The following is a 27,653-nucleotide window of genomic DNA, read 5'->3' on the forward strand; positions in this document are numbered from 1 at the left end:
TTTTCTGGTGACAAGTTGCTTTTTTGGATCTACCTATATACTTTTTGGTACGCACATACATATCTATAGCATTGAACAACTGTTTTTCTAAAATACTACACTATTGTGCACCTTGTCCTTCTGTTCCTATTTTATACTAACATCTTTCAAGTTTTAAAATGTTATTTTAAAACAGACATATAGGCGTTCACTTTATGCAAACTATAAATCAGTTGTGAAGATGATGGACCTCATATAGAGGTCCATTATCAGCCAACTTGCATATTGTAAAATGCTAATTTCACTACTGCCCATTCCCACAGAAAAGACTTACGCTTGGTCTGTATGCAGAGCCAGTCGCATCTTGCATATAGAGCTCCCTCCCCCTAAAGAGGGGGAGGCAAGTGGCATGCAAACTTATGCCAAAAACAGTAGCGGTGCGTTCAAGTAAACGTGGCCGATGTAGACCTGGTCACAGATACGACTGTCAGGAAATAAATCTTTTGTGGGTGCTCTACACCTGGTGTAAGACACAAATTGATAATGACGACAATCAGCCAAGATGTGTCCGATTCCGCATACTATGTAGAATGTGTCTTTTTTTCAGATGCATTTTACACTTGAATCTTAGACGGAAATTGTCTCCAACTCTATATAACGCCCAATGCCTCAAAGACATGAATCTTTCATAGGGTAACTTATGTCCTATTTGTTATTTATCTTTAAAATAGAAATTGTGTGCTAAATGGATACATATTTTAAATATAAATTATTTGTTGAATAATTAATATTTACATTGAAGACATCTGCTTCTGTTAGTACTATATAGTTACCAGCATTTGACTGCAAATTTGGGCATGTTTCACTGGTGGAATTTAGTCTGGTGTCTCCAGTCCTACCCCAACCTCACCATCACAGCGCTATTCATAGTCTGTAAAGCCCACAACATTTAAATTTAAAAAATACAGCATGGAATGGCATTGCACATTCCAACAGAGCAAAAGTAAGACTTGACAATTGTATGGCTTAAACTATGTACCTCCGCAAAATAGTCGGTTCTGCTTGAGACTGAAATCAAGCAAAATTTTGCCCCAACTTCACTCACTGCTACTATCCGCATTACATATGCCAAAGGAAACTGTTATCCACAGAGAGAGCTGAAGAGAAGACTAACCACATCGCACAATTAATCTCCCAATATTTTAAAGTTCCATAGTGGAAAAATGCATAGTGTGATTTTGAAAACAGGTGACATCAGCTATATGATGCAGCAGGGAAGCTACCATAAGACCTAACTAGTTACCTAGAAGTTAAATAGGTGCTTTGATTAGAGAATATAATGTTAGGAAATAATTTAGCTTTAAAAGGTGAAAAACTCCTGTAAATGATTGCATGCAGTATTGATAAATTAATGAAATTATAAAACATGTTGCTCTTCTTTGCTGTTAAGTAGAAAGAAATAGTGGTGAGAGTGATGTTGTTGGACTCAATGAGTGTTTTCTTTGTCACTTCCAGCAGGCTCTTAGCAATGAGAAATAGCATTGGTTGGAGCTTCCTAGTCATTCAGGCTACAGCGAAGTTAAACTAATGGCATGGTTCCTCAGCACCATACTTTGTCATTCTATACAATACATTTCAAGGTTATGTGTTCAACTTGCTGAGTACCTAGGCTGTTAGCGAAGCTAGCCAATAGCCAGAAAGGGGATAATGCTGTATTGTATAGTCCTTAGTCAGGCAAAGTATTTTCATCAGCAGACACTGGCTTGTTTGCAATAGTTACACATAATAAAATAGTTAACATCAGAGCGGAGAAAACTTTTTTTTATTGGTTAGGCCATCACTTGTAGACATTTACATGGTGAAGAAAAGACAATAATACAATGTGGAGGATTGTGAATTATTTTGTGTTGTTTCCCTTATTTCACTTAAAGTGTTGGGGTTTAATAAACTTTTCCATCATTTACATTTTCCCAGATTTAATTCCAATTTTTCCTGGACCTTTGAAAATGTAAGATGTGGGGCTGATTATATATATTTTTTTTATTAATCTTCTCCTGTATAGCTCTACAGAATATTGTTATGCTTTACAAATGAAGGGTAATGATAATAATAAGCTATTTTTTTTAAGTGTGCAAGGCTCATTTTTCAGTACATATTGCAGTCAAAAGGACTATTAAGATGTAGTAATTTTACTTTTTGACACTGCAATACACAATGTGTCATATGTAGAACTATATAAGACATTGTAAAATTGTTGTTTTCTTGACTTAAATAATTTATACTTATATTTTATTACAATACAAGTTTGCAAACAAAATATAGAGGACCCGATTCATCAAAGAACGCAAAAAGAACACAATTTGTGTTGTTTTTTTAAATCGAACAGAAGCTGCATGCAGGTATGCCTGTCTTCATGTACAAGAGGATCTCAAGAAATGTTTCCATTTGAATACAGGTATAAGTATAATCCAGGTATACAATACTTGCCATATGAAGCCAGACAGAACTAGAGATGCTCAGGCTCGGTTTTCTGAAAACCGAGGCCGCCTGAACTTAGGGGATTCGAGTAGGCTTGCGAGCCGGCTCATTATTTTCGCGCGTCCTCAGATCTGAATCGCGGCAAAACATCATTGTTACATTGTCAGATCTCACGGGTTTTGGATTCCATAAGTACCTCCCTCCCCAGGAGATCCAGTGCCATTGCTCACACAGAAACAGGGGTAGCAGTGTTCTTGTCACTCTTCAGTCTCCAGTGACATTGCTCAGTGCCATTGCTCACACAGAAACAGAGATAGCAGTGTTCTTGTCACTTGACAAAAAGTGACTGGAAATGATTGGAAATTAATGTTATTGAGGTTAATAATAATGTAGGTATAAAAAAAGAGCCAAATGATCTGATTTTAACAAAAATCGGGATCCAAAACCAAAACCAAAACAGGCGAGGTCGGTTTTGCCAAAACCAAAACACGGGGGTCAGTGACCATCTCTAGAAAGAACACACTGCAAGATACGCACATGCATATGTGCAACATAAAGTCCCATTAGAAACCATGGAAAAAAGTATTAAATACATTAACACCTCTTAATACTACTGTCATTAATAAAAATGCATTTTAAAAAAATATATTTTTTGTATTATTTTTACATGAAATTATATATGATTGTTCGTAATGCCTACTGTACATAAAATCCATTTTTACAGTTTATCTTAATTGCAAACACATGTCTGGCATGCATACACATCTGTCATCACTATCAATCAGCACTTAGACCTGCCCTGTAACTGCCTTAAGTTATATGGCTAAAAAACAGAACTTGAAGCAGATGAATGCGCATGCACTCAACCTCGGCAAATCCTTCAAATCGTAGGCAATCAGAAGTGTCATTTGCGTTTGAATTTGAATTACATGAACTTGCGTTCACTGGTGTAAAATCAGTTTCTGGGCATGCGCAGAGCAATTTCACGCAAAAGACAGCATGCAACAGGACTAAGACATATACTACCCAGTCCAAAATGTGCTTTTTGTCTTCGTGTTTTTTTTCCATTTGTTTATTAACTAAGGCAGTTTATGGCAAACACAAAGATTTAACACAATACCTTGACATTAATATGTTAGTGTCAGCAAATGTCCTTAACATGTTTTAAGGAAAATCACAAGGGAATTTAAGATAAATATTATTAGACGATGTAAAGCACAAGCAAGTACAAGATATCATGTATTACTTTTTATAGTAAAAGTTGAAGCAGCAGATATACAATAGTTGCTACAGATGTGCACTTAAGTCAATTTAATACATATTGTCTACAAGTTAACCCGTGCATGATACTCATGCATTCTAGTCAAATCAAGCTACTTAATGTGTCATGCATTTGGGCCTAGCCCAGGCCTCCTCAGGGGAAGAGCGTTACTTCCCGACGCAAGCGCCCTTTTTTAACGTGGTTTTCTCCACATGTCACCACCTCATCATTTTTCTCCATCACCTCATCCTTCATTTTCATCGCCACATCCTTTATCAAGCTACTTAAGGTGTTAAAAACTCCCCACTGTCACCCCCGGCAACCACCAACCACTCCCAACTGTCACTTCTCCTTCAAGAAATATATAGGTCAGTGTATAACTCTGCCCAGCAGGTGGCGCTGCAGCTTGTTTTGTTTTTTTTCAAACACTCCACTAGGCATTTTTATAGTAGATTATGTAATGTATATATAATATAACTCTGCAAATCAATAAATAATATATTTCATTTTATCTAAGCAGTTTTACCACATCCGGGGAAAATAATTATTTTAACTGAAACACTTAGTGGATTTTTATTACTGTACCATAATTGGCTGAGTGAGTGTGGATTTTGTAAGCAAGTTATTTGATGGTGTTAGCACTTTGCCATTAGTATGTAAATGGCTTTCAGTACCTCTTTTCCACCAAAGGTGCTGCTTTTTTACCTTTGAACATTCCACTACACCTGTAGGCGATAACCTCCTTCCCTGATTACTGCCTGCACCTTTTCAACTGTTTTATATACCTGCCTCAGTCATTGCTCCTTGCAGTTCGTTGTGTGTTCCTGGCTGCTGCTGTTTGTCTGCTATCCTTATAATTAACCTGCTCCAGTTTCTTACTTCGGTTTGACCCTTGCCTGTGACCCCCGACTTCGCATATCGCTGCCCGTATTGACCCTTTTAGCCTGTGACCCCGACTATGTATATTGCTGCCTAGACTGACCTTTGCCTGGTATTTGAATCTGCCTTTGATCCGCGATTCCACTTCACAGCCTCAGGTTCGTGATGTCTGCTGTCTGCTCCATTGGACTTAGCTGTGTTCTGCCTGTTGTCTGTGATACCATTTCTCCAGCAAAAGGCACGTGGTGCCCGTTGTCTGCTCCTGTGCTCACTGTGTTCTACCATCCAGACTTGCAGCTTGATCTGACCTTTGCTTATACTGAGTTACTGCTCACAGGTTCTCTGCATCAGTTGGTTTTCTATGTTTATCTGATTAAATAAACATACTTCATTTTATTCAAACACTTCCATTCCCCATGGAGTTCATACTAGAAATCATAACAGATGGTAATTATTGTGCTCCAGGCTCCATGCATTATAATCTTGTAATTCAATAGTACATAAAAATTCTACCTATATATCAATTAGCTCTTTGTTATATAAGTGCTTACTGTTGTAGCTGACACACTTGTGGGCATTTCAAGCCTAATGTCAATGGCTCCAAAAAGCACACCATACTTGGGCCAATTCATCAGTATTCTAGTCTATAAAAAAGGTCTAGCACCATAATGCTTGGGAATGGAGAATTTTCACTGGTGAATACTGGTGAAAAGCAGGCAATATAGAACTGTGCAGCAGAGGCACTGCAAGGTGACAACACTTTGAATCATACCTGGCATGGCCTTGTAAACAGTCTTCTACATCAATGTTATGAGCTTTAAGTTTAGGACACTGGTAGCTGCAAATGTAAGAACGCAGGACACACATATAAAGCTGTTAATGGCTCATGGAAGTGACACAGTACAACTGTCCAGACATCCAGAATGACATATATAGTATACTACTAAGAATTACTATTAGTATTTGGAACAAATGGAATTATATTATAATTATTAATGGTATCAGTAACCCAACTACGACCTTTTTCAATTCTCTCCCCTTCTTATGCTTCTTCAACCTAGTCATATTTGCAGATATACAGATTAAGCAAATATACATACCAGGAGAAGCACATAGTACTGAGAGAAACACACTGATAGCAATGACATTGTGCCCAGTCACAAACATAGGGAGAAATAGAAAAGGGAAAGGGGGACTAAACCAGTATCTTGCCTAGAGCCACATGACTGTGGTGACTGCTCCCGTTTGGAGAGAATATGTTTTGGAAAGGAAGAGTAGAAAATGATCCAGAGCATGCAAAACTCATATTTGCTACAATGAGGGTGAGTGCCAATAGGTGACTACAATAATACATAGCCTCCTATAGCTTCATGAGCGATATTCATTTAAGCAAGTTAGTTTTCAGTGAGCAGCTGATGTGCAGTCTAGATTTCTGCCAAAGTGCATTGGCTTGCAAAATTACTGTTACATTATTATTATGTCATGGGCCTGGTGAGAAGGTGCCTTAGAATTCACATATTATAAAAGTAGCTTTTTCAATTGCTTCCACTTGGTAGTAAAGTAATGGTGAGGTACCTCAGGAACATGCACACGCTCATTATTTTATTATAGCTTACCCTACAGAACAAATTCCAGTGTCAGGCACCGTCTCCGCACTTTTCTAGGTGCCAGGGAACAGTCGCCTGTCCTACTGCCTGCTCACGTCCCATTGCCTAGCACCGTGATGTTCTTTTGGATTCTGCATCCCACAGTGCGCACATGCGCATTTCAGCCAAGTCCCATTGCTAGGCATTGGGGCGATTGTTCTAGGCTCTGTCTGTGGTCAGCTGCACTTTAACCACCAAAATCACTCTCCTCCTGTCAGGGCTTACTTCCTCCTATTTAAGAACCTCATTCTCAGATGTACCTTGCCAGATTATTGGTTCTCCAATCTCCAGCCTTACAGTGTCCTATTCCATTCCGGTGTTTTGCTATTTGGATTCTGACATCTGGCTTGTCTTGTGACCATCCCTTTGCTCTGTGATTCAGTACCTCATTGTCCGCAAGGCTCCTGACCTCAGCTACCCCTGACAACTCTCCTGTATCAGCCCTTTTGTACCTCGCCATTGCTGGCTTGTAACCTGTTGTTCCACCATTCCTGTATAAACTCCATTGCACTGGTGTCTAACTGGGAGAACCGTGACCTGCGCACCTCATGCAGCCAAGTCCATACCTCCTTGCAGGGGTCCCTGGTGAACACCGTGGGTGCGTTAGACTCAGTCTAGTTGTGCCAATACCAGTCAGTGTGTGTGTGTGTGGAAAAAACTATTTTCTCACAAAGGGCTCATCCAATTGACCTGAAATTTGGTATACTGACATTATTTGACAAAAAAATAGAATAGTGAAGTCAGTTAACTTCCATCATCCCCCCCTTCCCCCCATGGGAGGGGTAGTAAAGGCTAAATTTACGAGTTGAGGGCTCAAACTAATTTTCGTGAGGTAATTTTACCTCATGAACACACATGTGTAGCGGCGTGTGTTAGTGTGTGTATGTGTGTGGAAAAAACTATTTTCTCAGAAAGGACTCATCCAATTGACCTGAAATTTGGTATACTGACATTATTTGACAAAAAAATTAGAATAGTGAAGTCAGTTAACTACCATCATCCCCCCTTCCCCCCGTGGGAGGGGTAGTAAAGGCTAAATTTACGAGTTGAGGGGTCAAACTCATTTTCGTGAGGTAATTTTACCTCATGAACACACATTAAAAAGGCCGCTTGCGTCGGGAAGTAAAGCTCTTTCCCTGAGGAGGCCTGGACTAGGCCCAAATGCATGACAAGAACCTTTTTAAGACCTTAAGTAGCTTGATTTGACTAGAATGCATGAGTATCATGCACGGGTTAACTTGTATATTATATATATATGCACTTAAACTTTTCCTTTATGTTTCTCATAATGGCTTACAAATGAGTTCTTTCAAAGTTAAAATTCATATTTAACTTTATAATATTATCATACTAAGAGAAGCCCATACTTAGGATTTATTTATGGAAAAAAAAAATTTTTTTAGGTAAGTCTTTTAATTTGATGTATTTCTTACAATTTGCTTTAATATGAGTTTCACACCTCAACCTGCACAATAACAGAATTCAGATTTGAATAACTTAAAACATCAATCAAAGTTATTTATAATGAACTACCTAGTCAAGAGTTGAAATCATTACAAAGATATCACTAATAGTTGAATACATATTTAATGTGAATTTGAGTAGGGTTAGAGCAACTTTTCTTATCAGTCTTGGACTGCTCCGGGTTTTTAAAACAGGTGGGGCTAAACCAGTCTGTAGCCAATCAGATCATTGGAATGAGTGTGCTGATCTTGTGGCAGACAATGATTTGTCCACTTATGTGATTATGGTCATGAGGACAGGGCTGCATGTGTTAGGGGCAATGTGATAATGTCTTAAGGGGAATGGAGGTAAGTCCCAAAACCACAGCACAGACTTGTAATTTGGTAGTGGAAGGAGCAAGGTCCCCGGCAGCACAGAATATTCATATAAGTCTCCTGTGAAATAGATTTGGGAAGACTGTGGTATCAAAATCCCCTATATGTGAAATTAGATGCATACATTTAACTTGTTATAGTTTGAATGTAGGAGTGAAAGATTCTCAGCATTTATAGCTTGTGATTTTTATAATGACTTCATGAAAAACATTGCTATATTTCCTCACCCATTTAAACCTAGACTTTTTATGCTGACATCCACTTGTTTTAGTTTTAGTAACTGAACATAATTTAACCCTTTTGTAAATTATAAGGATGTCTTAAGTCACCAAGGAGCTCTGTGACCATATAAAAGCTGCAGTGCATTAGGCAGGTATGAGATCTCTGTGTTGACTTATAATATTCATAATAATGTACAGTAGTAGGTACATTATTTCTTATAGATCACACATTTTCCTAATCGACACCGAAGTGATGACATCAGAATTCACTTTTTAAAAATGTATCATTCCCTGTTTATGCACAGTTCCAGAATCTGAACATAGACATGAAAATGTGTCATAGAATAAAAAAAGCAAATAAATAATATGTTTTCAAAGTATTTTTTCAAGCAAAAACATTTTCTTTAACATACATACAGGAAATGATCAAATATTTACCATCCCAGTGGAAATCTGTTTGTGCACTTCAGTAGTGGAAGGGACATGAACTCAAAGGTGCACAAACATCCCTACAAGCACTCTTTGTCAAGGGGGAGAGCTGGGAAAACAGCAGAGATACACATCACTGGATGCATACAGTCAACAACAACAATCATCAGTATTTGGTTAAATATATTGATATAATCACACGGCTTAAAGTATCATTAGAGAAAATCCTAATATGTACAATTTAAATATAAAAAACTTGCAAACAATGAATAACTGAATAGAATGTTTCACCCCTTTTTCAGAAATAATTTATAGTTTAAAGTTGAGTTTTTGCAGATTTGAATTATAGATATGTTAATAAATAAACCTGATAATGCATTATTCTCTGCAGTATGGGATTTTGGATTATACTCTACATGCTCATAATGAGAACTATGTGCAAGTGCATTTACGGTTTAGATATATGTCCATTGAAATTTGCATTTTTAGTAGGTGTGTAGAAATATTATGCTATAATAATAAGCTAATCTTTGCCAGCTCAGTGCATTCATACATCTTAATAGGATGAAGCAACGTGTAATCTTCTACAAGCCGTGGTGTGACCAGAATGTGGGAATATATACTGAAACTCCTGTTGTGTAATCGCTCTCCATGGTGCTGAACTCCCCTACTATAGTTTGTGGCTCACTCCTAGCAGTGGAACATTATGTATAGGTTTTGCACAGGGAATTACTTATTATTTGTTATGCAATAAAGTATTGTCATGAAAAATTCTTTGAACTTTAAATATACCTTTCCTCTTTAGTGCCCAGGGATTTATGTACAAAACATTACCATCAATTAAAACATTAAAGCAAAATATTTATTTTCTATTAATATTTGTATTTATATTTTAATTACTGCTTTAATATTGATACATGTTGGAACAGTTTTTACCCTACTGGTCATCTACCAGCTTTTTTGAGATCTAGGGGTAAATGTATCAAGCTGAGAGTTTGCCTGCGGGTTTGAAAAGAGGAGATGTTGCCTATAGCAACCAATCAGAGTCTAGCTATCATTTTGTAGAATGTGCTAAATAAATGATAGCTAGAATCTGATTGGTTTTTCAAACCCGCCGAAAAAAATCTCAGCTTGTTACATTTACCCCCTAGTCTTCTCATAATGGAATTGCATTGTGAGTTAATTGGTGCCTTATATGAGGGGAGGACCACTCATTGAAAGATTCATTAATTTAGGAAAGACACACTCAAAGGGCTTAATAGTTGAAACATGTATGCACTGCAATTTCAAAGTACAATTATTATATGTAATGACATATGTATTTTTTTCTATGTATGATTACAATGTTTTGCGCTCTTCAACTCTTATGTTAAAAAAAACTTTGCCACGAATGATATATTATTATTGGAGATGTTTTTTTTACTAGTTAACAAACCTGCAATAACTTCACATTATTTCACTCATTTGTAAAGCACACTGTTATAAATGTACACCATATACACAAACCGATAAACGTATATATGAACTTCAAATATTTATCTGTCACATTTAATAAGTAACAAAAGTAGCTTTTATATTTCAGAAACATATTCTGATGTTACTTATAGATGAAGCAATGGTAAATGCCAGGAAACTAGACCTTTTCTCATTTTATGTAACTCTCGTTGTTACTAAGCTTGGATCCTAGAAATATTTAATATTTATCTTTTTGATAAATGCTGGAAAATCACAGCCGCAAATGTTTGTTAAATGACAGTAACAGTTCTTTAGAGAGAACTTCATTGTGAATTAACATTGCTTGGATAAACAACAGAACAAAAGTACAAAAGATGCCTTTCTTTTAAAAAAAATCTAATAATCCTAGTCTTGCTTTCCCTCAAGTTATGTTGATGTTTTACTGGTATTGTTGTGTATAAAAGTCCAATAAACATTGCACCAGTTAACAAAAATCTAATAAGAGTAAGAAATAAAAACTATATATCTATGTATATCTATCTATATATCTATCTATATATATATATATATATATATATATATATATATATATATATATATATATATATCTATGTATATATATATATATATATATATATATATATATATATATAAATATATACATACACAGTATATATATATATTAAGAGTAAATAGATCCGTTTACCTCTGCGCCACAAACGCATGAGAGCATTGATACTGTCCCAGACTATTATGGATTTTATGCAGTACAGTACATGCTGCTTATGAGTTTTTTTGCAGAAGACACTGAGCGTATCTTAATAATGAATGAAATTGTGTCCTTTGAAAGGCTTTTTCTTCGGTAGACGCATTGACTGAAACCATCCTGTGCACACAGGGAGCATCCCTCCTGCTTTATTGCTTACTTAGAACTTACATGGTTCTTCTGTCAAGATGAGGCATAGCAAGACGGGAGCTAAGCAAACAATCCATATCTCATTAGTGCAATAAAAGGAGATGTTGTATTTTCTTTTTCTTTTTTTTTTCTGTATTATCTTTGCAATAGAACAAATATGAATTCAGAAGAGTAAAAGAGGTATGCTGGTGTCATATGCAAGCAGTGAGGTGCAAAATAGCTTGCAGTCTTGGAGGCAGTGTTTAGAATATTTTACGGCTAATAATTTGTTTGTTAGATAACACACGTCCTATATGCAGCACTGCACTCAACATAATAGAACTACCTGGAAATGAATTTACGTTTATAAACTAAGTTTTTAATTTTACGTATCTGCTATGCAACGGGTTGATTAGGTAGGTTTCACATAAAAAAACAGAAACATAATGTCTTGCAACATATGCACAACATGTTGATGATAACAAAACCATTGATGCAACTCAGAAATATGGCAACATATAGGGATTGTGTTGTCCTTTGTCAATTTTTGTGTGTGGTGGGATAGAATTAATTTACCATTACTGAATACACACTAATTCAATTTCATGTAAGACATACAATGTTCTTTGTTTTGTTTTTTGGAACTGTGAATAATAGGTAATAGTCCCAAAAGTTCTATTCTGCCTATATAAGTCCATAACTAACTTGTACTTCTGATTAGATACACTCTCTAATGTAGTGAAGCTAATGGTACCTCAATCAAAATCTGTTAGTACAAAAGCCTTAATAAAATAACCCTATGAAAGCATAAGCTAATTTCGGACCATATATGCCAAAAAAACATGAAAACCAACAGCTCTGTGATACATTTAAGGCTTACTTCAGAGCCCAGTTCAACGCTTATTACTTTGAATCAAATCTTTGCATTTTATTGAATGTACTGTTTTTCACACATTATTGTGTGATGTAGTATATACATGCACATCCAGAAAATTAGTGAGCATGCATGTTTTATTTGTGACATATGTTTTTTTGAAGCCAGCCATGGATCATTATTAGTCAGCTTATTCGCAACAGAGTTTAAAAGGGCAAAATAGGTTCATCCATCTTTTATAGATGCTTTAATTTCTTTAAACAGTCCAAGTGGCTTCTTGCTAAATTGTATTAAGAAAACAAGTATATGTTACTGTGTGTACTCGCTCTAGCTGACTTCTTTCTTATCTGTTTAAAGGTGTATTCTGCTTTTGTTTTCAGCATGTACATAATGTGAAACATATTGCCTAACTAATCCAACATCTCTTTATTCTTGTATCTACTTATTGTGAGCATACAATACAATAACAAAAATAATGTATGTTTCCTGTCAGATCTTTAAGATATTTTCTGCCACTTGCGTTGCCTTTTGACCCCTAAATACCTTACAAGCAGATGATCATATCTATTGTCCCGGAAATAGCTTTGGCAATTTCATTAAAAAATAAATAAAAAAAGGCATTGTGGCTGCTCCCACTCAGAAAGTTGTTGGCAGTGAATTAATGTAATTGTTGACATTTCATTACTTCCAAAGACATCAATAACTGCCTCTGCTAAGCAGTATTAGGCTGATGTCACAGGGGTGTTTCTGAACACTGTGTTATTCTAACTAATGAAATGCAGCATTCAGAAGCATTTTTATCCACATGTAGTAGCCAATGGTAAATATTAAGTTATTTCCACACAGTAACTGTTATTTACCACATACACAATTCTGAGAAGATCCTGAACACCGGTTTTGTCTAAAGACATGTTCAGTTCTTATTTAAAAAGGTTTAAACACTTTCTTCCTGTATAACTGTAATGGTGATGGATGTTTTACTGTATGACGTCATCTTTCCCAATGTGTTTTATTACAGTTATTCTGTTGGATTCCAAAGAGTCACAGGCTGAGTTGGGCTGGACCTCACACCCATCTAATGGAGTAAGTGTCCATTTTAACAGTTCAGTATACAGAAGGATGTTGCTTAACAACTGTATCAAGAGGTGATTGACATTATGCACTCTTCCATGTATAAGGCTACCAGGCTTTCAGCCAATTGGGTAATCATGGTCCATACTCAGTTAAATCATTACTTTTCATATATCATTAACAATGCACATTTTAACTTATTGACAGTGATCTTTTAAATTACATTCCAGCACTGATGACATGAAGTCAGCAGTCATTATATATGATGATGATGATGAGTTTTATACTTTGCATTACTAACTCACAGGATTCTGAAGCTTTCCATTACTTGACGCAGTTCCTGCCACTCAAACCTAACCACACATGCAGACTACAATACTTGTGGGTTTGCATAGGGCCAAGGATAACACAATGATAGGGGTCGATTTAGCACACACTTCTCCAGTAGAGGGAATAATTCATGTCCTCAAAAATAGCTCTTTTTAAGAAAGCTCAGCTAGCTAGTGACAGCGGCTCAGCAACTGTTGATTTTTGAGCAACACAAACTCCAGCAACAGTCTGATGTTACTTAAGTCTCACAATTATATTGTGTATAACAGCATAGCAATGTTCTGTTACTTACTGTTTAAATAAAGTGCAATATTTTATGGTGATATAACTGTGCATGTATTCATTACATTGTATCATTCCTGAATGCAGATATGTATAGGAATACAAACATTTTGTACATACTTCAATACTTTATTTTTATTAAGTATTTGTTCTATATTTTTGTTTAACAAACTTCTTAATATGGGTCAACCTCTTGTATTTTACACTTATAAAGATCAGCAGTGAGCACCATATTCTTAAATCATCTAAGTGAATAAATACACTTAAAGCTTTGGTCACAGTTGAACGTAGTGATTATAATTGTATGATGTCTCATTCCATTATATTATCTCCTATGTCTCAAGAGCCATGTAAAAACGTTGCTTTAAAACCAAATAATATGATAGAATGAGCATGTGTACCTCTTCCCCAAGTCACAATGTGTAGTGTTAAATTTCCTGGATACACTGAGCTCAGTCAATGCTGCACTTATGCTTGTACTTGTCACCATTAACCTGAATGAACGTGAGCTGCCCTTCAATCTCTTCCTCTCAGTATAAGCTTCTTTTTATAGTCTAGGCAGACAGAAGGTTATGAAGAATACTTTGAAATACCTCCAGGGTATACATAAAGTTCAGAAGGAGGCATTCTCCAGAGAGAACATTTTATAGGAAACTGAATTGGGACAGGATCAGTATGAATGAAAGGCAGTATTTTATCATGGAAAAGGTGGTAAGCCTACAAAATAGCCTTTAATGCCAGTCGGTTATTTTTAGATTTTCTCTCTACCTCAGCAAATTACAGAGAGCATAAATAAGTTGCCTGTGAAGAATATAGTGTTGACTAGTGCCATACACAGCCAGATATATATTATTAAATGCTGATCAGTAAAGGCCACTGCTGCTCCCTTTGATAACTCATATAAAAATCAGAGAAAGAAACAGAGAGAGTGTAACCACCAGTGTTTATAGTATATAATAAAAATATTTCAGAAAGTTGTTTTAAGACCTGACCAGTGCAACCAGTTTGTTATTTCAATATAGGATCACAAACAGCAAAGTTAAAGCTGTTTCCCAAACACTCAGTAACTTTGCCTGGCCATTTCCTCTATTTCCTCAATGTGTTTCTCATAGAGGGCCTGAGTCATTAAGGAGAGCAAAGCATAAAATAGGAGTAACTTTGCATCTGGGCAAAACCATGTTGCATTGAAGGGGGAGGTAAATATAAATTGTGGGGATAGATTCATAGTTGGCAGGCGCGGGCTGGGAGAGGGATGGCCGGGGGGCACACAGGCGGCCGCATCATATTACAGGGGATGCGGCCGCGTCATTGATGACGCGGCCACATCCCCTGTCATGTGATGCGGCCGCCTGTGCGCTGATGCGGCCGCATCTGATGACATCGGATGCGGCCGCGGGGGGAGAAACAGTTTTTTGCATCCGGGGGGCGGCCGGCCATCCTACCCCCTACCCCCCGGCCCTAATAGGTGTCTAACCCAGCGGCCCGGGGGGCCCGCCTCTGATAGTTGGGGTAGGGCATGTCCTATATCAACTTTAAATTTCAGTGTAAAAATAAAGCTATTAAGTATTTGTGTGCTACATGAAAAAACATCCAGCATTGAACTCATATGCAAAATAATAAACTATAATTTGCACTCCTTATATTGCAACATGTTTTGTCCCGGGGAACATTTACTTCTTTTATTGTCTTACTTTCCTTAATGACTCAGGCCCAAAATCCACAGCACATAAATATCCTTTTTAGATGCTTGTCATGAAGCTTTTGTTTAACTAGTGATTTCAACAGACATGGAAACTCAACTGATTCATTGAAACAATTAATTCAATCCTTACAACATTAGTAAATAGTTTATGCTTCTGATAATAATCTTATGGATTAGCATTTTATAATGTTTAGAAATGGTGTACCATAAATATAATTTAAACCTAATTTTCATAAAATCAACAATCTGTCGTAGACTCACAATATTTCTTGGAATTTATAAAAGTTTGCCAAGTTCTTTAGTTTGAGAAAGGAAAAAACAATAATATTCACACATTTTCTTATTTCATGTTTTCATCGTAGTGGGAGGAAATCAGCGGTGTTGATGAGAATTACAAGCCCATTCGTACTTATCAAGTATGCAATGTCATGGAGCCAAATCAGAACAACTGGCTGCAGACAGGCTGGATCCCGAGACGGAATGGACAAAGGATCTTTATTGAACTCAAGTTCACCCTAAGGGACTGTAACAGCATTCCCGGGGTAGTGGGGACATGCAAAGAGACTTTTAATCTTTATTACATTGAATCTGACTATGATCTTGGGAAAAACATCAAGGAAAGCAAGTATGTCAAAATCGATACCATCGCAGCTGATGAAAGTTTCACTCAGGGGGATCTAGGAGAACGCAAAATGAAGCTAAACACAGAAGTAAGAGAGATTGGACATCTTAACAAGAGAGGCTTTCACTTGGGATTTCAGGATGTGGGGGCCTGTGTTGCCCTAGTCTCTGTACGTGTCTATTATAAAAAGTGTCTCTCCACAGTCCAGAACCTGGCAGTTTTTCCGGACACAGTGGCAGAGGCAGCCTTTTCAACTCTAGTGGAAGTTAGGGGGACTTGCGTCAATAACTCTGAAATAGACTTGGATAATCCACCCAGGATGCATTGCAGTGCAGAGGGGGAGTGGCTGGTCCCTATTGGAAAATGTACATGTAGTGCTGGCTTTGAAGAAAAGGAAGGTAGCTGTGCAGGTAAAACTCAGTTTATAGTCTCTATAGATATGCTGGATTGATAATTAATTGTGATTAATTTGCAGAAGACAAAATGCAAGTTAATGTTAAACTTTGTTAGATTATTTATAGACTACACAGTTAAGTCAGCTTGTAAAATTGATTAGGACCATAGGATACAACTGATCTGTTTAGCTCTGAAGATTAATAATCCTTTGTGATTGTTATATTTATATTAACACCATTTAGAGGAAACTATGATAGGGTATATAAATGGTCATTTTGTTCTGAAGCACATCATCATCTTTGAAAAGCAGACACCAAAAGGTATCTACAGTGGTTTGTGGCGAAATTTGCTGTCACCATAGCAACATTATTACAAGTAAACTGACAATACTGCCTTATTATGTTGGACAATTAAAATGCATTCTGCTGGGCTGAATGAAAAATGCTATTAGCTGAAGCTCCTGCTGTTAAGCTACCTCTTCCCTAATAGTTATACCTTTTATATACACATTTTATACTTACTTTCCCGTATCATGGCCTTTTTTTATTTAATCTGCATACTGTGTATTTCAGCGTTAAGAAACAACACACACACTCTTGCATTAGAAGGAGTTCAGCCCTGCAGAGTGAAGTTTTAAGCACATACCACAGATGAAGCTGCTTTCATTGTTATTGTGTGTACACATTCAGCCAGGTAGACAGCATGCCAAGCGCATAATTGTTATGTGACAATATTGTCCAATCAGCAGTAGCTGGTAAACTGTGCTCATGACAGGAAGAATTCATATTACACATTATACTTATAACGATTGTAATATGTGTGCATGTTTAAGAAATAATTGTGTAATATGCAAAATAATGGAAGATTAATATTAGTTTACTAATACAATACACTTAATCTCAATTAGGCAAATGATTTTGTAGTTATGCAAATGTAAGTGACAACATTGGTAAGCTGAGTATTATCAGTAATGTACATATAGCCTTTAGTATTAGCAACAATGTACATACTGGGATTTTTATAAAGTGTTGTATTCATTCTCGGTAAGCAATATTTATTGGTCACAGCTAGTGAAAAATATACAATATACATTCATATAAGAAATATTTTCATGTTGTGATGTAATTTTAAGTAATTTAAATCCAGTTTACATTTAAGATTTTCATCAAGCACTTAGTCCACTTATTTCTAGAGTCTACCTCAGTTTTATTCAGATTGCTAGATATCTGGCAGAAATGTTTAGTCACTCTTTGTAGAATTGCCTTTTGTGAGCATAAGTAGCACATGCCTGTTATAATCATACCTGGGAACTCCTATGGTCTTGGCCAGCAGATTTTTTAGGTACATAAAAGTGGCTCAGGGTTTCTGGCCCCAATTTCAGGGTCACTCAACCTAGAGTCTTTTAATTGATATTTCTATTGACTTGCTGTTGGTGTCATTTTCTTTGCGATAAGTGGCAGTTGTTAGAACATCAATGTTGGTAACTGCATTCTTATCAGCCAAAAGAATAAGGTTTAATTAGCCAGTGGTGTTTTTAGTCCAACGTTTTAGAAACACAAATTAAAAATCCTACTGCTTTTTCTCTCAATGCTGATATGATATTGATCCTGGAGGCTCCATAGGGCAAAGCATCTCAGGGTGCAGTTAGAATGTTCCCAGCTATGGTCATAACTCTACATCCTAAGACCAGCCAACAATGTAAATGCAGGTTTGGTTAACCAGTTTCATACAGCGAGGATGACACAAAGGAAAACACCTTCCTATTTTTCCTGTGTATGAAATACATTTGTTATTTTTAACATTTGCAAATAAATGGTATTATCACATGATCAAAACTTAGTTCAAAGTCTCTGTTCTTTTATTAATATTTAAGCCATGGTATATTTAATAAAAACATTTTGCCAGTTATTTTGGCTTGCTTATTGATAGATGTCCATGGGGAAAATAAAATGCCTTCTATACCTATAAGATAAAATAGTTATCTTCTATATTGAAGAGGTTAGAAACTGTTAGAAACTGTTCAAAGAAACAGGGAAAAAGTTTTCTGGACTTTTAGATTACTGCACAAATGTGCAATTTAAAAGGCAGATACCTTTATTGATACCTGTGAATATGGGTCAGATGTCTATGGAGATAACATATAAATGCATAAAGTGTATGGGATTTTTAGTTATCAATATGTAATATTCATTAGCAATCTATTCTTTAATGAACTATTGGTTTTCCTACCTCATGTAAATAAATAAAATGGAAATATGCTCATGCGTATTGTCACTAGAGAATAGCCTAAAGCTGCCCCTAGCAGTTTTGGCTAGGCTGTCTACATGCTGAGCTGAATAACATGATGAGATGGGATTTGCAGGTGTATGCTCCAAATACTGAGGACCTAATGCTGAGTTAAGAGCAAAGAAAACAAAGGAGTTAATTTGCTCCTGGACAAACCATGTTACAATGCAAGGGGTGCCAATTAATTTACTTAGTTGCACACAAGGTAAATACTGCCTCCACATTTTAAATTCACCTCTCCTTCCAGTGCAACATGGTCTTGTTAAGGCGCAAATTTGCCCTTTTTTTTTTGCTTTTCTCCTAAAACATTGATTCAAAATGCCGCCAGGTAAATAGTAGTTCACAGAAGGCATTAAATAATATTGCGTATTAACCAGTAGGTTAACACATCCTAAGCATTTTTATTGTTGCAATCAATAGTTCCTATTGCAATAATTCTGTTTCTACCCCAGGTTATAGCTGTATCAATAAAAAGACTAAATGGTAAAAAAAAATGAAAAGAACAAAATATCCAAACAATTTCTTTGCCATCTCTTGTAAAATGTTGTTGAAGAAAAATTCTTAATCACTGAGTACTCAATCTCTAAAAATCTGTGCTCTGTTATAATAAAGGATATATATATATATATACCGTATTTTTCGCTCCATAAGACGCACTTTTTCCCCCCAAAAAAGTGGGGGGGAAAGTGTGTGCGTCTTATGGAGCGAATAGAGTCACTCCCAGTGACGTGTTGGGACCAATTGGAGGCATACATGAAATAGGCCACGCCCCCTCTGATGCCGCGGAGATTCCCCGGGCAATCTGAAGCTCGGTCCTGCTTATCGTGGTTGAGTAATAGCTACGGGGCACCATCGCATGGCTTAGGAATAGCGGCCAAAGAAACCTTTATATGCACATCAGTTAGACGCTAAATGTGAGTGTTTAATTTTATATTCACTTTAATAATAAAGAGCCTACGTTATTACACCACGGGATACCCCTTTCTATTTTTTCTATTGTGTGGCCTATCTGTACATATCCATTTTTACTTGCATTACTAGACAGCACTGTATGAGATTTGGGTCAGAATATTTTTTTCTCTTTTTTCCTCCTCTAAAAACTAGGTGCGTCTTATGGTCAGGTGCGTCTTATGGAGCGAAAAATACGGTATATATATATATATATATATATATATATATATATATATATCTGGTGCCTATAGACAGCTGCAGGACAAAGGTCCCTTGGTCCTAAGGGCTCATCCTCTATCCTTTTATAGTTAGGCTGTGCTATTTTTAAATATGACTACTCACTCTCTCTTATATACATATTCCCATAAGCATATCCTGTCTAGTTTTTCTATATTTACAGTGGAGCCATGCCTAAGGAGTTGCATAACGTAAATACGCTCATCAATATAAAAGTCATTGGAGACTAACCTCTCAGAATGTCCGGGAAACTCCCCGAAAATTGATAGACCCCCCCAGTCTACCGGGGGAAGTGGCAATTCTCCCTAGAGACCACTCATTGGTCTGCAAAGTGAATAGGGAAGTATCACAATAGTGCTAAATCTGTCATGAAGCTCAGCCACCTGAATGATCAGAGGAGTGATGATGTGATTTGTGGCATTGTATACTTTGTCCCGCCCACTTGATGATGCAAATTGCATAATCATGCCTCGCCCATGGTCATTTTCCATACCTTCTCCTGAAAAGAAGGTATGAAAAGTAAATATGATATAAGTGTGTTGTATACCGAAAGTTGTTAATATTGTTTTCCTTTTTTTGCTCTGATATGCAACATAGGTCCTTTTCGCTTATTTGTGCCATTCGTTTCTGTCTTTTTTAATCTTTCTTATTACTCATTCATAGAAGAAACCGATGATAGGTGTGTGTTTAAAGATAATCTTTACTTACTGTATGTTGTACAGACATGACTCAACAGAGAAATTAATCAAATGTTCTGAGGTAATGAAATATAGAACATGCTGTTGAAATATTTATAAACAATTTGCATAAGTTAATATCAGTTTAATTAATGGAGTGCAGAAGTATCATTAAGGTTATCAAAGATATTAAATTCTAGTAAGAAGTGATGATTAAAACTGAGACATTGTATTGATCAACAGAGGTAATTAATATGGATGATTTTTAATTTGTGTCTAACTATTCCTGTGCATTTTGTATTGTACCAGTGCATTTCCTGTACCCAAACATGAAACAGCAAAATCAAAATTAACCACTAAAGTACTGCATTTTAGTAATGTGTTCACCATGTCTTAGTGGTATATTTACTAAACTACGGATTTGAAAAAGTGGAGATGTTGCCTATAGCAACCAATCAGGTTTTTGTTATCATTTATTTAGTACATTCTACAAAATGATCATTTTGTAGAATGTACTAAATAAATGATAACAAGAACCTGATTGATTGCTATAGGCAACATCTCCAGTTTTTCAAACCCACAATTTAGTAAATGTACACCTTAGTGTTTTATGCTTAAATAGTAATTTTATTTAACTTAAATAGCCATTAAAACATATAAGCATTATTTAGTGTAGATATGACTTTTTTTTTTACCCGTGTGTATATGTGTCACAAGACTTTATTACATTTACATTTATGCTGTTTTCTTAATGGTCTTTATGAAATTTCAACACATGAAAACAACATACCGAACACATTGGGAGATTTTTATGAAACCTGACACATAGCAAACTAGCCCATAGCTACTCTGGTTATTTTTCTAGCACAGTTAAAAGTACAGTTTAAAAAATTAAAGCTGACTAGTTCTTATGGGTTATTAACCTCACATTTCTATACACCAGTGGCATCCTCACATTAACACTATAGTGTTATCCTTTATAGTGTGCCTATTATCTCATCTACTAACACACATTTTCCCATGCATTCAACATATGCATATTCAAGAAAAAATTTTATACAGTTTTGGTGCATTCACTTGAAAACACAGATGTAAATGAGCCCTTAAAGGGATATCATAATCATCAAATCATAATCATCATTATCAGCCATTTATATAGCGCCTGTGAAGGAGCTACTATATTACCGCTGCTGTTGCAGCTGTGTTGATGCAATCACGGTGGGCGGAGCCCGAGCTACACATAATTGCCACTAAGATTTCACTGCTGTTTGCATGCGCCAAACTTATGCGCAGATTAAGATATGAACTCGCTGAAAGCCAGAGCATATCAAACAGATTTACATATAGAATTTGGCCAAAGTATTTGAAACAAAAAATTGTTTCTAAGTTGAGTGCTTTACATGAAGTTAGTTCCAAACAAAGAAAAATGTGCTCACAGGACAGGAAGTACAGCTCAGAAACACAGAGCAGTGAGTCATCATTGCAGGCAGTGTGCTGTTGTGAGGGGGTGTGGTAAAGTTCACTCCCCCTCACCTGAAGCAATGCATTCTGGGTAAAGGTTTATAAGCTCAAACTCAAACTGAAATCATTCCTTTTTGAAGCTTCACTGGACATCACACTGAACCATTCCACATTAAGTTTTATACTACAATAACTTTTCTATATTACCTAAGTTTTACCTGCATCTTATATACTCTACCCATCTATTTATATTAACTTTCTTAATCCATCTATTGCTATTAACTTTCCTCTAATCTTTAACTCTGTTTACCTTATCTTTTACATTTAACCTATTTACCCTATATGTACTCTGTAATTTATGATATCATTTGTGTATATATATATATATATATATATATATATATAAAATATACATCTGCAATTTAAGTAACTTTTGCAGAGGTTGGCTTTTGTATCTCAATGGCATGCTTCTCACACAGTCCCCCTCCCCATCCTCAGGCATGCTATTGTTTGCAGGCCTGTATTATCTCTTAGGTCTGACCACGCTACAAACACATTCGCTATGCTACCTTTCTATCTCACCCTCTCATTTACTTTGCTGTTTACTCATACTTTCATATCTTTCACCTCTTTCATTTAATCTTTGTTCTTATCTCCCACTTAAACACTTTTCTCTTTACATTTTTAAACACACACAAACATGTGCTTGTCATCTCTCTCTGTCTCTCTATCTCTTTGAAAAACATTCTTTCTCTTTTTACATTTAAACACACATTACGCAAAGAGCAATGACTGATAATACACATGTATATATATATATATATATATATATATATATATAAGTTAACCCGTGCATGATACTCATGCATTCTAGTCAAATCAAGGTCAATTGGATGAGCCCTTTCTGAGAAAATAGTTTTTTCCACACACACACACTAACACACGCCGCTAGGCTTTTATATATTAGATAATGCTAAGAATTTAGTAGGTCAGTGTAGTATATAACTCCGCCCAGCAGCTGGCGCTGCAGCTTGAGCACTCTGTCACCCGGTAGTTTTTTCCACACACACACACACTAACACAGCATGTGTGTTCATGAGGTAAAATTACCTCACGAAATTGAGTTTGAGCCCTCAACTCGTAAATTTAGCCTTTACTACCCCTCCCACGGGGGGAAGGGGGGATGATGGAAGTTAACTGACTTCACTATTATAATTTTTTTTGTCAAATAATGTCAGTATACCACATTTCAGTTCAATTGGATGAGCCCTTTCTGAGAAAATAGTTTTTTCCACACACTAACACACGCCGCTAGGCTTTTATATATTAGATATACACACATAGATATGCACACACATACAAAGGAATCCCTGAATTTAAATATACAAATGAGGATTGCTGAGATATAAGGTTAATAACAACAACAGAATACAGGGTATTATAAATTCACTTCTGATGTAATTTATACTAACATTATGGGGTATATTTACTAAACTGCGAGTTTGAAAATGTGGTAATGTTGCGTATAGCAACCAATCATATTCTAGTTATAATTTATTTAGTACATTCTAAAAAAATGACAGCTAGAATCTGATTAGTTGCTATAGACAACATCTCCATATTTTCAAACCCGCAGTTTAGTAAATATTTGTACCTTTCTGTCTGTTTTGTATGTTTAGATAACTGGAATAAAACGGATGAATGGATTGTTTGTTCTTATAAATAATGCAGTATAGTGAAGTAAATGATAGACTGGAAATTATTTAGCGATTACCACATAATGGTGGGCTATCTGACTTGCAGGTCAATAGATGTGTAGTACTTAGGCAGTATAAAGCCTGGTCAAAAAGAGGAATCGCATAAGTTGCTCTTATGAATTTCTAATTGGGATGCGTAAGCATAACAACTGGGATTCGTTGTTTATGGTTTGCATGGTACAAGGTGAAGGCTAAAAAGGTTGTGTAAAATAATGCCTCTAAAGTACATCTGAGATGTAATGGGTGCGTGTTATTCAACGTGGCTAAAATAGTGAAAAAGTCGCAAATTGCATTATATCCCAATAATTAATGAGATTAGTTATTAGTAAGATCAAAGGCATTGTATCATTATTATGGCAGAACACACAGGATCCTATTACAGCGCCACTAATTCTACAGCGCTGTACAGAGAACTCACTCTCTTCAGTCCTTGCCCCATTGGGCCTTACAGTCCAGCGTCCCTAACATTCACACACACAGACTGAGAGACTAAGGTTAATTTAATACCAGCCAATTAACCTACTAGTATGTTTTTGCAGTGTGGGAGGAAACCATTGCACCCAGGGGAAACCCACACAAACACAAGGAGAACATACAAACTCCACACAGATAAGGCCATGTTCCGGAATCGAACTAATGACCTTAGCGCTGTCAGGCAGAAGTGCTAACCACTAAGCCACCATGCTGCCCATTATGAAACATAACTTCTTCTAAAATCAACATACTGTATTTTGCTAAGCATTTTAGGTTTATTTCCATACCATCGGAACTAGGATTGGAATATTTGGCTATGCCAAGAAAGCAGTATATAAGGGGTTAATAAATACAGATATATAAAGACTAGAGATTAGTGAGATTATGATGAAATTTTGCTTGAATAAAGTTTGTGGTTAAGCAGTACATTTTACAGAAGTGCGAAGTTCCAGTAATACAATTGTCGAGTTTTGCTTTTGTTTCACACATCGCCATTCCACACTGTATTTGTACATTTGCATTTTGCAAAATGTATAGTTATGAATAGAGCTGGGACAAATACAATCAATTCATACAAGGCTAACTGTCACTGAAATTTGGAAAGTTTATCTGCCAAATGCTGAATGAAGAGAATACAATTTAAAATGTTTTTTGCTCATCTCTAGACGCAAGTTTCTCTCCGTAAAATGATACTCACCTGTGTGTTTTTACTGAATATTTCTAGAGCAATAAAATAGCTTTGTCCCTTTAGTTTAATTACCACATTGAAAAGAAGTTTTGACACACACACTAATCACAATAGCCAGAAGGAACATCTGTTGATCCTTTCAGTCAGGGTTTTGTTCACACCGAACCAGTGAAAGGATGGCAAGATGGTGAGATAAGAAAGTAAATCTTCTACATGGTGAGGAGGTCACACATTTTCAGTATCCTTTTTCAATTTTTTTGGTTTGTTTGTTTTCGTTATCTCATTGGCAATTACTGCATTACTGAATAGCAGTTAATCAGATGGACTTTACAGTAATTAATTACATGTGGTATTATCAAGTGATTTCTAAGTTTCACAAGCAGCACTTCATTCGATATAGTTAAGACTAAGGGCCAGATGCAGAGTTATGCGTTCACCCACTTGCCTAGCATAAATTGCCCTGCACATAGCCACAAAAAACACCCAAATACCTACACCTATGAGGAGTTGTATGATATACACTTGTGCCTGAAGATACATGATGGGAGAGGTAACGGGCATTCTAACTTACAGTAAGGGAGTGTTATTCATACTTACCTACTTTCTTCAGCTCCCTTCCGGGAGCCAGCCAGTGGAGGGGGGCGTGAGGGGGCGGGGTGGCCAAAATCCTAGTGAAGTGGGCAGAATTCGGGAGATTGCCACACTCGCCCGGGAGTCCGGGAGACTCTCGAAAAATGCGGGAGTCTCCCGGACATTCCGGGAGAGTTGGCAAGTATGGTGTTATTACAGGTTATTTATATTATATTTGTTTGTGTATTTACCAAAACAATTTTGTTATTCTCATGTATACGTGTGAAGGAATTTTATAGCTGCTTTATTATATAAAGCCTAATATTAAAGGCATTTTTCCCTATGAAAACAATTGTTTACAAAGTTTTATTGTGCCAACAACCTTTTTCTGCATGTGCATATCTGAGTATGGCTGCCGTAAAACTGGTTCAGATGCTGAAATAGACACATTTCGTAATTCTTCCAATTCCCAATGGGCCTGATATAAAGTTGGATGCAATTTACATTTCAATAGTAAGTATAGATTGCATCCTGTAATTTACAAAGAATTCTGAGTTACATGTATCTTTAGATCTGTGTCACTCAAATTACCATGCAAAAAAATACACCTCTTCATATGTCTTACAGGCCGGTGCACATGATACACTTAAGGCAGATACCTAAATAAATAGTAAAAAAACCCGCTGTGCCCCACCAAATGGCTTATACAACCCTAGTGCTGCCAGCCTAGGCTGGTACTAGCAAAATCGAGTTCGCAGAAAGCGTGGGTTTTCCACAAGTTTACTATTACCAGCACTAGGCTTTTCTATTCACTGGCCCTATTGTTATAATGCTAACCAAGCCCTAGGCCAGTCAGCACGGGCTGGATTCCTTAGGGAGATCAGGACCGCAAAAAAAATATGGAACCCCCCTTTTAGGTTTAACCAGCTCCATGCTGATAGCACTAGGGCTTTTTCCACCCCCTTTGTGTAGTGAATGTGGGGTTATATTAAATTTTTAAATGCACTAATCCACTTTGTCCCTGACGCACTGCAGGTACCAGCATGCTCAGGCTGATATTAAGTGGCATGGCTGCCAGGGCATGCTGGCACTTGGGGAGCCACAAGTGCCAGCATTCCCTGGGACAAAAGGCCCGTTCAGCGCTTGAGTTCAGATCCCCATGTTATATATATGACTGTACTGGCGCTAAATGCTCATATGTGATGGGAGCTCTTAATTAGCCGTGCAGCGCATATGTGGGTTTTTTATTGTGCCAAACACAAGATCCTGGATTTATTACAGATGAAGAGCCTAGATCTTGGTGAGCAATAAAGAGGGGGAATGAGGAATGTTTTGGGGTGCTTTTATTTGAAATAAAATAATTTTTGCACTTGTGTCTGTGTCTTATTTACATTTTCCATGGTGCACTAGAGGTACTAACGGGTACCAGTAGGGTTGGTAAAGCTGTTTAAGTGGGAAGGCAAGCCAATTCATTTTTTTTTTTTAAATAAATATTATTTACTTCTTTTTTTAATACAGCAAGGTCTGTGCTGATGGTCATCATCATCGGCACAGATCTTGCACAAGGAAAAATTACCCACAACACATACATCTCCAAAGGACCTATCTGCGGCTTCTTCCAATTCACCATAGCATGTAAAGAGTGTAAACAAGTTTTTATAGGTTAAATTGATAGGCTTGCCCACTACCTCTCCCGTTCAATCTCTCTAAGCATAGAGAGGAGCAAGGGGGAGATCCGTCTCAGTCTGAGAGAAGCGGCCTACTCTACATGAGGAAATAAATCGGATGAAATATGCTATTTTTGCGGGCACATTTTCAGGCCCTAAATTACATCCAAATTAAGCTCAACTATGCATCAGGCCCTAAGTGTGTATACAGAAATATCACAGAGATATCATCTGTTTTCGTTTTTGACCTCCTCCCCCATATCCATTCCCATTATATAGATTTTTTTTTATATAGTTATGCGATATCTTTTTAATTTTTAAACTAATGAATTACCTGCTAGATGAATTTGTGCTGTAAATAAAATATATGTCTCAACGGATGGCTGTGAATATGTAGATTAAATTTGAAAACATTTTTATTATAATGTATAATCAATTCAGGATGATCCTTTCTCTTATCAAATAATACATTTTTGTTGACAATTTTATGCAAACTATCAGTAGTGGACTGAGCTTTTCAGATCATG

The 27,653-nt window shown here is 36.5% G+C and overlaps 1 protein-coding gene across 3 annotated transcripts in view; it reads left to right on the forward strand.

Annotated features, from left to right (window-relative positions):
• EPHA10 (EPH receptor A10) overlaps positions 1-27,653 on the forward strand; it is a 501,782-nt gene that overhangs the window by 49,415 nt on the left and 424,714 nt on the right. For all 3 annotated transcript variants that reach the window (XM_075195414.1, XM_075195415.1, XM_075195416.1), the window contains exons 2-3: positions 12,974-13,038; positions 15,703-16,372. In XM_075195414.1, coding sequence (XP_075051515.1) covers positions 12,974-13,038; positions 15,703-16,372 — 735 coding nt within the window. The remainder of the gene's footprint in view (positions 1-12,973; positions 13,039-15,702; positions 16,373-27,653) is intronic.

Source organism: Mixophyes fleayi, chromosome 2 (genome assembly GCF_038048845.1).
Source record: "Mixophyes fleayi isolate aMixFle1 chromosome 2, aMixFle1.hap1, whole genome shotgun sequence".
Lineage (NCBI taxonomy): Eukaryota > Metazoa > Chordata > Amphibia > Anura > Limnodynastidae > Mixophyes > Mixophyes fleayi.